Below are 12,139 nucleotides of genomic sequence, written 5' to 3'. Positions count from 1 at the left end.
AAGAGCTTTAGGAAGGTTAGTGTGTTAGTGAAATATTAGACAGAAGAAAGCTTTATTATCTGCCCAGTGGCTCCTCAATTGAATGTCCTTTGTGCCCATCCCCGAGTGAGTAGAGAATCTAACAAATTAAGCCAGAATTTTTTTCCTCCACTTTTTTCTTTTTTTTTCTCAGTATGGAGTGGAGAAGTCCTGGGGGAGTTTATTTTATCTCACTTTAAATGCAGCTTTTCTTAACATTCCAGGGTGGTACCTCGTGAGGCCCCAGGACTCACAGACGAAATTCACAAACACATGAACTCTGGTCAAATATATTCTTTATTGGAAAGGGATACACTCCAGAGGGAAAGCAAGGGATCGGGATAAAATGAAGAGGTCAGGCGTCCGAGGAGCAGCTCTGAGTCCAGGCTTCCATTCCTTCCTGGCCCATCGCCCACACAGAGCAAAGCCATGTCCCTCTCCACTGAGGCACCATGAGAAGCCCCCCAGGTCACCCAAAACTAGTGTGGTAGAACTTCTTCCACCTCTAGGGTGAGGAAGGGAAATAAGATGTCCCTCAGCCTGTGCAAGGTGTCCCTGCTCATCATCAGGGGAAGCACATCCATGAGAAGGTCAGGGTTTATGTATTGCAGGTGGAAAAGCACATAACCCAGCAGTCTCATGAGGACCATGACCATGAAGACAAGACACTGGAAATGCCTGCAAAGGGACATTCATCATTAGGAAAGGGATCCAGTAATAGGAGGGGAGCCTCCCACCCGTAAATGACTGGTGAATAACTTACTTCAGGCAAAACTGATGGGGAAGTGGGGAATGGAGACACAAAAGGTAAAGGTAGGAGACAGGTGATAACGGAAGAAGATGGATGTAGTGGTTAGGAATTGGATCTAGTTCTCTTGACATTTAAGCCTTCCAACCATATAGATGTCCACATAGAAAAGTGAGAGGTGCAAAGAGAAGACTCTCCAGATACTACACATGCGGGAGGCCTTTTCAGGATGTCAGAAAATGTCCGTGACCATCACACTTGGGAGTCTCACAATCAGCGGCCCTCTTCAGGTCCACGATAGCAAGCACTTCTAGAATTTGAAATAAGACTGGCCAGCTCTGACATTAACACCCAGGGGAAATGATTAGGATTGTTTTTTTCTAAACATCAAATGCCAAAAGAGACCAACTGAAACTATAAAAGAGGTGTGTGTGTGTGCGCGCACCCAAGAAAGTTCCACCCTGAAAACTGGCTTTTTCAGTCTTCAACTATAACAAAATGTCATAAAGTGACTCTTTTCATTAAAGTGCTACATGTAGCATTTTAGAGTCAGTCTCGTTTCAATTTTTTTTTTTAAAGGCACAGACTTCGAGTGACTTTTTTTTTCCTAAAATTTTACAGCCTGCAGTAAAAGAACTAAAAAAATTAAGGCACCCTCAACTTTCTTCCCAGCAAAGCATATAGCAGAGATTATCAGGTTCAGGACTGAAAAATAGGAAGGGGTCATACCCAGGATCATAAGAATGGAAAGTGACAGTGAAATGCAACCTGCAGCCTTCATCTTGGACTTCCCAGAGATAGACACTTTCACCAATGACCAAGTCCTGAATAACTGTGGCGTTGAGAAAAAGGAAGGAAGGAAGGGTTGGGAGACATCTGAGGCTGCCTGATATTTTCTGGTTGGTGGATGTGTTTATCCTTATTCCTTTTGCCCTTATTAAGCCATTCACTTCTACAGAGTGAATGTGGCCTAGACTATGGAAAAGAAACAAACAAGCACAACAAAAAAAGATTCTACCACTTACCGGTACCAAAAAATTCTCTTCTGTTTCTTGGTGATGGTCCTGTCCTGTGGGAAGCAATAAAAGCCATAGCTGTGCCTGTCCATGTGTTCACACGGCAGTCTAGCAGGGTGGCTAAGAGCTTAGACCCAGTGAAGTAGGAATATTTCTCTGTGAGTCCCCAAGTGATGTAGGGGACTTTTGAGTGAGTGAGTGCCGGGATCCTGTCTCTGAGACCGAAGAATGGAAACACGAACCCAGGAGAGGCAGAATTTTAAAAAGAGGATAGTTTATTGAAAGCAAAGTGTCAGGGCTCCCGAGCAGGAGGAGGTCCCTAAGAGGTGTGCCCAATGACTGAGGCAACAGCTCTTTTATACCTTCCCTTGCCTGTTTGGGGAAGGGGAGCTGGCACCTTCTAACGAAATATGTCCACTAGGTTTGTTCTGCTTGCCCATCCTGAAGGAATTAGCAAAATAACCCACTCTTATCTATCTGATCCGTTCTGTTTGTCAGGCCAAAAGGAATTTTATGATTAACTTCAAGGCACTGTTACATTTTGTTCTGGAGGGAAGGAGTGATTTTAAAACCTAGAGTTTTAGGATATGGCTGTCTTTGTTTATTCCACCAGGGACCTCCCTGTCTACCTAGCAACATACTAACTAACCTGTCTCACCAGGAGTCAGGCTGCCTGCCTTTGAATCCTGGCTGTCCCACTGTATAGCTGCCATGGAGTGGGGCACAGTACTGAACCTCATTAGTTCCTAACTCTAGAGTTATTAAAAAAGAGACTGGGGGGCAGGGGAGGAAAGGGTAGAGGAAAACTCCAATTTGGGACAAGGAAGACTTACCATGTTGTTTTGAATGGTCTCCACCAGAACAGACCCAGGTTTCTCTACTTGAGAGGAGTTGTTTTGGGCTTTGAATCTGGATTAAAAAGATCAGATCTAAGAATTATGTAACGTAATCTGAGGGGCTGATGAAAAGGAGCCCATGCAAAATCTATGATTATGTCCTAGATACTTGATAACATTCACAGTGCTTAACATTCAAAATTCATAATGGCTCAGCATACAGAGAACCAGAAAAATGTGTTCCAATCTCAAGAGAAAAGAATCAATGAAGAGTAGCCCTGACCTAACCCTGATGTTGAATTTAAACTCCAGAAAGTCTATCTCTTGGTGGCAGTTCAAATCTCAGGTCAGGTCTGATATCCTCAGCTGAGCGTGCGTGGTTTAGAAGTCAGCTTGCGATTTGGGCAGTTTAGACACAAAATGTGAGACTCTCCATCTCTGGCTCTTTTTATCTAAGAGCTTTGACTATCCCGAAATCTGTCCTCTATTTTATTAGCTCAGAAAGATGACAGGTTTTCTCCCAGTGTTTTGGCTGCCACGTTTAGCCTGCCCTCAGGCTGATAGTGACAAAAATGGGGGGATCACCCCCTGCTATTTCCTTCTTCCAAGTGTCAGCTCCCCTCCAGGATCTGTCTGCTTTTATTCACTATCCAGTGCCTTCTGATTGTTCGGTTCATTTGTTTTGTTTTGTTTTCTAGAGTTTAGAACTGTTTCCTGCCAGAGGGTCAGACCCAGTAGAGTTTACTCAGTCTTTTCATGTAGATCATCAAATAGGGGAAGAAAGGGAGACGTGTTACGGATTCCAAGAACATTTTGTTGTAGAAACTAAAAAACTAATTAAAAATTTATTTGGAAATTCAAATGGCCAACAATAGTCAAGATAATCTTAAAGAACAAAAAGTTGCAGAACTTAAGCTACCATATATCAAGACTAATTGTAATTAGTAATTAAAACAGTGTTGTATTGGCACAAGGATAGAGATATAGACTAATGGTATAGAATGAAGTATCCAGAAACAGACTCACACCTGACTTATAGGGTCACCTGACTTACAACACAAGGCACCATTGAAAATTCATGGTTTCTTCAATAAATGGTGCTGGGTCAAATGTTTAACCATCCCCTGCCTCCCCCGCCAAAACAAATGGATCTTGATCTCTTCCTCACACCACGGAAAAAAATAAATTGCGGATGCATATAAACATAAGTGTAAAATGTAAAACAATACAATAATTATAGGGGAAAGCATAGGAGAATAATTTTATGACCCAAAGAAAGCACTAAGCAAAAAAGGATTGATAAATTTGATGGATTATACTTCCTTAAAATTAAAAATTATTGTTTTTCAATAGATTGCATTAAGAGACTAAAAAATGAGAGGTATAGAGTAGACTGTAATACCTATATTTGACAAATGACCTTATCAAAAAATATATATGAGGGACCACAAATCAATAGGAAAAAGACTGACCATCTCCCAAATATAGGCAAAAGACATGTCACAGAAGAGGATATTCAAATTTCCAATAAGCATTTGAAAATAATACATCATCATTAGCAACGAGTAATAAAATGCATTATTAAAATCAAAATTGGATATCACTACACTCTTGCCAGTATGGTTAAAATGAAAAAGACTAAATATCAAGTAAAAGTGAGGATGTAGAGTAACTAAAACCCGTATACATTTCTCATGGCGGGTGATATTGGTACAGCAACTTTGGAAAATTGTTTGGCTTTATCTAATAAAGCCAAAGATACATACTGCATGACCCAGCATTCCACTCTTTGGTATATACCCAAGAGAAATGAGTGGATATGTCCAAAAGACATGCATAAGAATATTTGTAGCAGCTTTATTGAACAGCCCCAAACTGGAAATAACCAAAATGTTCAATTGTAAAATAGATAATGTGTGCCATATTTATACGATGGAATACTATACAGCCATGAAAAAGACAAAACATAGCCACATGCAGTAACATAAATGAATCTCAGTAAGAGACTCACAAAAGAGAACATACTGAATTCATAGAAAGTTCAAGAACAGACAAAATCAATTTAAAAAGTGACATAAGTCAGAATAGTTACCTTTGCAACGAGAATTAACTGAGAGGAGTGCACAAGAGAGCCTCAAATTGTTCTACCGTGTTTCCCCGAAAATAAGACCTAGCCAGACAATCAGCTCTAATGCGTCTTTTGGAGCAAAAACTAACATAAGACCTGATATTATATTAATATTATATTATATTTTATTATATTACATTACATTATATTATGTTATGTTATATTAAGGCCCCGTCTTATAGTAAAATAAGACCGGGTCTTACATTAATTTTTTCTCCAAAAGACGCATTAGAGCTGATTGTCCGGCTAGGTCTTATTTTCAGGGAAACAGGGCATATCTTGATGTGAGTCATGTCAACACATGCATGTATATGTATAAAAATTTGCCAAACTATATGCTTAAGATTTGTACACTGTATGTTATGCAATATGCTACATAATACAGTTTAGAACTATAAACAAACAAAAGGCAGGTGTGTCAATTTCTGAGCCACAGGTAAGTCTATAGATTCAGAGCATACCTAAAAGGGCATCCCTGGGGCCCCCGGGCAATGTGTCAGATCCCCATGTCCTGGGAAAGTGGACAGCACAGATATGCGGAGAAGCATTGCCGGGTCTTCTGACCTCTTTGTATTAGAATCCTTCCTCTTTGAACCTAGCCTGAGTCAGTTTTCAAGAATAAAACAACTGAGGACACATGAAAAGAACATACAAAAAGAGATCTTTTAACCCCTGATCGATGAGAAATGCAAGAGAGAAGCCTGAGTGCTGATGATTTTCCCATCTACATCCTGGAGCGGAGGCTGATTTGCTGGGGGCCAATTTACAGTGACACAAACTGGTCTGAGAAGTACTTCGCTTTTCAAAGACCACCTAGGGACTGTCACTTCAGTCCATCAGGGAGGTCATTTTTCCAAACTTACACTTCTTTTTCAAGAAGCAGCACCTCCTTTTCCTTTTCCATCTGCCTCAGGATTTCCTGGTATTTCTTCCCATGGAAATTTAAAAAAAAAATTGTCAGAATCAAGACTTTTCACATATTTCGTTACAATGTCATTGATGAAAGATTATCCTAAGACTAATTCCTAATATTCCAAATGGAGCATGCATGAGTGTGCACACACAAGTAGGACAATATTCCAGTAAAAAATTAGGAGATATTAGTGACCAGATGAATATACATGAAAAAGAAAAAAAGGAGTTCTCTCTTTGAATCTTGCTTATGTTCAAATCCAAGCTCAGACGCTTCCTAGCTGTGTTCTTAGAGAGCATTCCCTAACTCCTTTAACCCTTAGTATATGTCCTCTTGATCCTAACAGTGTCACCCCCATAGAGTTATGGGACAAAATGATTGAGAAAAGTACCATATTTTGAGTGTTTAAAAATACCCTATGTGCCAGTACCTGGTACGAAGTAAATCTTTAATAAACAACTGTGTTGTTGTTGCTGTTGTTTGAAAGGCATTTTCGTTTTTTCCCAGGGGCAGATTTTTGCCGGATGAGAAACCAAGGAACCCATGGCCTTGGAGAAATTATGTCACTACTGACTTTCCCCCAGAGGCAGTGTACCTTTATGTAGTGGGCCTGGTCCTCACAGAGCTCATTCACAGATTGGTAGTCACTCTCTATCTAGAAAGAAAGGAAAAACAAATCTCATGAGTTGAATCAGAACCAACGTTGGCTGTTCCCTGAGACCCTAACCGGCACATTGGACGTTTGTCTGGTTACCTAGCAACTTCTTACTTGAAGGGGAAAGTACCCACATCACAAAGCAGTGATCTCATCATCCTTGGGCAGGGTATAATATTGAGCGAAGGAAATTCCCCAGGTTGTCATATGCCTCTCAGGTGAAACGTCAGATCTTTCAGGGCACTTAGATTTGGGATTCAACAATAGTATGTGAGATTTGAGGTTGAGGGGTGTTTAAGAAGTAGTAAGACTGGTACTTTTAATATAAGCTTTCTTTCTCTTTACCTGCATGTGAATCAGAAATTTATTTGCCAGAGGTTCTTGCTCCTCGCCCTCCCATGCCTTAAGCTATTCTGTCCCTAGGACCTTAGGGTTTTCTCCCCTTAATATCCTGGACAGACCCTCAGTAGAGAAGGTACTGCCTCTACCTTGACTAATTCCTTCTCTTGCTTTGAACAGGACTCGGTTGATGTTTGGAGTCTCACCTGTGGAAGACAGTGAGTAGAAGCAGAAAGTTAGTAGCATTCTTTGTGGAAAGCAAATGGGTGATGATCACCCTCTCTCCAAACCAGCAAAGATCATGATAATAATTTCTATCGTATATCAAGGACATAGTATAACAGTCTGGGGTGGGTACTGTTATAAAACCCATTTTACAGATGAGGAGACAAAGGAAAGGAGAAGTTAAGTGCATAACTTGTTTCAAAGTCACATCGTGGCAGAGCTGACATTTTAGCCTTGGTGGCCTGACTGCCCAGTCAAGGGACCTCACCGTCCGCCTCCTTCCAGTTGACTGACCACAGTTCAGCAGCCTGTTTCTTATATTCCATGGGGTGCACTCACATATCATCTGAGTCACGGAGCAAAGGAAAACTCCTGTGCCTTTTTTTCTGAGATAAACAGGACAGCGGGGCTCTTACATGGTGGTTTTGGCCAAATTGCCATATTTGCCCCATAGTCCGCAGAGAGCTTCCCGATAGGGTTTCTGCCCTCTGTTGGACATCCAATTCATTCATTCAATTCCACAAATATTTATTGGGCATCTGCTATGTGTCAGGCAGTGGAGAAATAGGAGTGAAAGCATAGACAAAAATTCATGTCCTCATTGGATTTACCTTCTAGTAGAAGAAAAAGATAAATTAGAAAAACAAAATGAAAAGCTTCCTTGGTGGTGGGTTGGAAAAGCAGATAAGATGGTTGACACATCCCTGTATAACTGTGGAAGTTAGTGTTCTCTTCCTCCATGAATATCTGCATTTGTGTATCATTTAGACCACAAACTTTTTTTTTTTTTTTTTTTTTTTTTGCTTTTAGGCAGTTTATTGTTTCAGGTCTTATGTTTAGGTTTTTGATCCATTTTAATTTTGGTACATGGTGACAGATAGCAGTCCAGTTTCATTCTTTTGCAAATGGCTTTCCAGTTCTCCCAGCATCATTTATCGAGGAGGCTTTCTTTTCCCATTGTATATTTATGGCTCCTTTGTTGAAAATTAACTGTCCATATTTATGTGGGTTTATTTCTGGGTTTTAAATTCCATTCCACTGGTCAATGTGTCTGTTTTTCTGCCAGTATTATACTGTTTTGATTATTGTTGCTCTGTAGTACAAGCTGAAGTCAGGGAGGGTGACCACAAACTTCTTGAGAGCAGGCCCCAGTGGGCAGGTCCCTGTGTTCTGTTGCCTGATGGAAGATGAGGTCTCTGGAGCAATTCCATCCACTTTCTCACGATTGCAGTCACCTCTACCACCAGTGTGACTAATACTGTTATGGGAGCCCTACCGCCATGGGGTAGAGGGAACAAAGGACTTCGGCTCACCTACAATAAACACACAGATATCCCTAGCCTGGGGGAGTCCTTGAAAGCAGTTCCTCCCCAAACCTAGAACTGACACAGTATCTCCCAGAAAATCTCTAGGTTTATTTTTTTCTACTCACCTTCAATTCTGCCAACATCTGCTTTGGGCTTTCTTTATCAAGGTCACCATTCTTAAACCTCCGTGAAATCTGAAATATCCCCCAAATCATAAACTGAAAAAGGCACAGACATGAAAACCTGGGAGAGTGGCAGACTTGGGGGGTCTCAGGGCTGCAGAATGGTGTTTAATGAATTTAGATCCCAGATAGAAGCTTGAGAGAAAAGTGGCTCCTCCCTATGGAAGCTGGCTGACTTCGTGCTTGCTGGACAGACGTTTTGTTCTCACAGTCAGTGGAAACAAGGCCAGCAGGCCACAAGGAGGCAGGGAGAATGAGGAGGGAGGGAAGAGAAAATGGGGGAGAGTGGTTGGGCGAGGGAGGGACAAATCTTTCCTCCCTCTACAGTCCTGTGGCTCTCGCACTGCCCACCTGATTCCCAGAGAACAAATGGCTGTGTTCATCAGTTTGTTCTGAGAGATTCAGAAGGCTGCAGTGAGGAAGGAGCACACAGATTTTGCTGGTTGCTCCTTCTCCCGTCTGACTGGAGAGTTCAGGAGGTAAGATGACTCGTGATTCCTAAGCAATGAGCCTCCTTCCAAAAGCGGCCTTATCCTTGGGTCCTTGAAAACCCAGGGCCCACCTTACCTTCTTCTGAAGCTCCACCACATTTTTGCTTAGAATCTCATTACTTCTTTCCTGTGAAAGAAATAGGTAAAGTAGAAAAACTCCTCTGCACTGTACCTTCCCCCTGACTGGGCCACTGAATGAAGATCTGGAGATCCATACGGAGGATCTGGGGACAGAGCCCATGTGAAGCACTACATTCCTAGAGCTGCCATTAAACTGCTGTGATTTCTACAGACACAGAAGCCGTGACCACACAATGATGATCCCCTGGGAAAGAGAGCTGCAGACTGCAAGCTTTTCTAGGATGCTCCCCTTACCAGCTTTGCTGTTTCTAATTCCAGGTCCTTCAGGGCTTCCTCATTCTCAGATGGGATATGGTTCACCTCCTCCTGCTCTTTGGCTCCTTTTAGTGACAAGGCGATCTCTCTTTCCAGACTGAAAAATAGTCACCCGGGTGTGGATCAGTCAGTCCTAAGGAAGCAGCCAGGACCCCAGGTTGGGAAGCAACTGCCAAGGTCTCAGGGAGCCAGAGTGACAATCCCGTGGCAATAAAACATCAACCGAATGTGGAGATTTAATGCAAAAATCTATACAGAAAACCTTTTGAGGACATTACAGTTCATGTTTCAGAATGTCAATAACACACCAAGATTCACTGACAAAGAAGTAAACCTTCCTCCCACCTTCTGTCTATCCCCAGGGGCATTTAGATGAGAAGCCCCTCCCTTACCCACTGCAAAGCCTGACCTTTGAATAGCTCCTTCTTTTTCTTGAATTTTTCTGAGAAGAACCTGATTTGCCTCATCCAGCCTCTGCATGTCCTTTTCAAGGTCTGAGTTCAGGCAGTCGAGGTTCTCTTTTGTTGCTTCCAGTTCCGATATTTCCATCATCTCCTGCCTACGGGAAAATCACCTTCATTACTGAACTTAAGACAGGAAAACAGGAACCCTGAGAAGGTTTTCCCCGTAATCTCATTCATTGCCCCATCTTTTGTTGTTACTATGCCTAACAGGCCCTACAATGTAATTTTCCTTGATAAATGAATTTCTGCAGTATTTTGCATCAAGTAAATTCCTGGATTCAAATCACAGTTTAATTATAAATATTGTAAATGGAACCCATTAAGACACAAATCTTTTATGAAGCAAGATAAATGTATTTTTAGATGAATAATTATATCCTAACTTTCTTGTTTTGAAAAAATTTATATGCCAAAATTTATAAAGAACTCATAAAACTTAACACCAAAAAAACAAACAATCCAATTTAAAAATGGGCAAAGGACCTGAACAGAAATTTCTCCAAGAGGACATAACAGATGACAAATAGATATATGAAAAGATGCTCAATGTCACTAATCATCAGAAAAGTACAAATTAAAACCACAATGAGATACCACCTCACACCTGTCAGAATGGCTACCATCAATAAGTCAGCAAACAACAAATGTTGGAGAGGATGTGAAGAAAAGGGAACCTTCCTGGTTGTTGGTGGGATTACAAATTGGTGCCATTTTGGAAAAACAGCGTGGAGGTTCCTCAAAAAATTAAAAGTAGAACTACCTTATGATCCAGCAATTCTACTTCTGGGTATTTATCTGAAGAAATCCAAAGTGCTAATTCAAGAAGATATATGCACCCCCATGTTTGCTTCAGCAATATTTACAATAGCCAATACATGGAAACAACCCAAGTGCCCATCAATAGATGATTGGATAAAGAAGATATGGTACATATGTACAATGGACTATTACTTGGCCATAAAAAAGAATGAAATCTTACCATATTTGACAACATAGATGGACCTAGAGAGTATTATGCTAAGGGAAATGAGTCAGACTGAGAAAGACAAATACCATATGATTTCACTTATGTGTGGAATCTAAAGAACAGAATAAACAAACAAAATAGAAACAGACTCATAGATACAGAGAACAGAGTGATAGTTGCCTGATGGGAGGGGGTTGTGGAGGTGGGTGAAGGGCGTAAAGGGAGTAAGAAGTATAATTGGTAGTTACAAAATAGTCACAGAGATGTGGAGTGCAGCATGGGAAATACTGTCATTAATGTTGTAATAACTGTGTGGTGCCTGGATGGAACTGGACTTATTGGGGGGGATCTCTTCATAAATTATATAGATGTCTGACCAACGTGCTGTACACCTGAAACTGGTATAAAAAATATTGAGTGTCAATTTTTTAAACTTTTACGGACTTTGCAGAATCTAAGCCACACCTATAAAGCATTTAAAGATCTGCAAGGGAAAGAATTACTCTAGCCCCCTTTTATTACAGTCTCCAAAGGAGTTTATGTTGAATATTTTTCTACCCAGTCAAATAGGCACATGAACTGGGTCAGGGGAGGGATAAGAAGGGATCTTTTCCCCAAATAAGACTGATTGGCTTTTTGAGGCATTAGCTGTCTCTGAAAACCCCACCATTATGACGAAGTCCAAAGAACTAAAACCAAAAATCTTTTCTCCCCAGGCTTGAGGTGATGATGTCCCACACAATTATTTCCTTCCTTATTGAATTGCTGTAGACTCTACCCACAGTAGCTCCTCTACTGAACTCTTTCATTGTTCTCATTACTTACACATCATCCAATGGGTCCTGTCCAACTTCTTCCATTGTCTATTCCCTAAAATGTCAATACAAACATTTGTTATGGAAACAAAGTCCCTAATGTCCAACACAATAATTGGCCCAGGAAGGAGCCGGCAAAAGCTTTGTCCAGGCAAGACAGCCAAACAGAAACCCAAGACTCTTAGATTCTCTCACTTTCCAGGACCAGTTGTTATATTTTGCTGAATTTCAGTAAGCCAGATCACATTTTAACTTAAAATCTCATACATGAGTCCTACTGAAGTACAGAATTCTTTTTGTTTTCACAAATTTTTCCACTTTGGCTAACTTTCTCCTTCCTGGCCTGTATTTACCTAGTCCCAGGGCGAGTACTAGGGGTACTCAAGCCTGTGTCTATTGGCAAATACACTGAGACTTTATTTCTAGCCCAGACCTTTAGGACAACTTAGGGAGAAAATTAATAGAAGAGTCAGAGGGTACCAAAAAGTCGGCTGCCTGATTTCTCTTAGCGCCATCCTACTTTCTAACAAGCTCGAGATGTTACAGGCTAAGTTGATCCTGAAATAGCAGCTGAAATAGCAATGTGGACAGCAGGCTACAATTACTGGAAGGAAGAAACAGACATGAGTCTCTCAAGGA

General features: G+C 41.1%; 1 protein-coding gene across 1 annotated transcript; it reads right to left on the bottom strand.

The window, feature by feature from the left end:
- Window positions 1-497: 497 nt before the first annotated feature.
- LOC308497810 (transmembrane and coiled-coil domain-containing protein 5B-like) lies at window positions 498-11,545 on the bottom strand (the record flags this gene model as incomplete). Its single annotated transcript, XM_081048916.1, has 11 exons — window positions 498-696; window positions 1,792-1,835; window positions 2,616-2,691; window positions 5,610-5,674; window positions 6,255-6,314; window positions 6,803-6,859; window positions 8,311-8,379; window positions 8,935-8,985; window positions 9,234-9,351; window positions 9,664-9,813; window positions 11,511-11,545. 11 exons carry the CDS (start codon window positions 11,543-11,545, stop codon window positions 498-500), a joined length of 924 nt encoding a protein of 307 aa, XP_080905042.1.
- Window positions 11,546-12,139: the final 594 nt, after the last annotated feature.

Source organism: Rhinolophus hipposideros, assembly GCF_964194185.1.
Source record: "Rhinolophus hipposideros genome assembly, chromosome: 5".
NCBI lineage: Eukaryota > Metazoa > Chordata > Mammalia > Chiroptera > Rhinolophidae > Rhinolophus > Rhinolophus hipposideros.
This window is presented reverse-complemented; position numbering and strand designations above follow the sequence as displayed.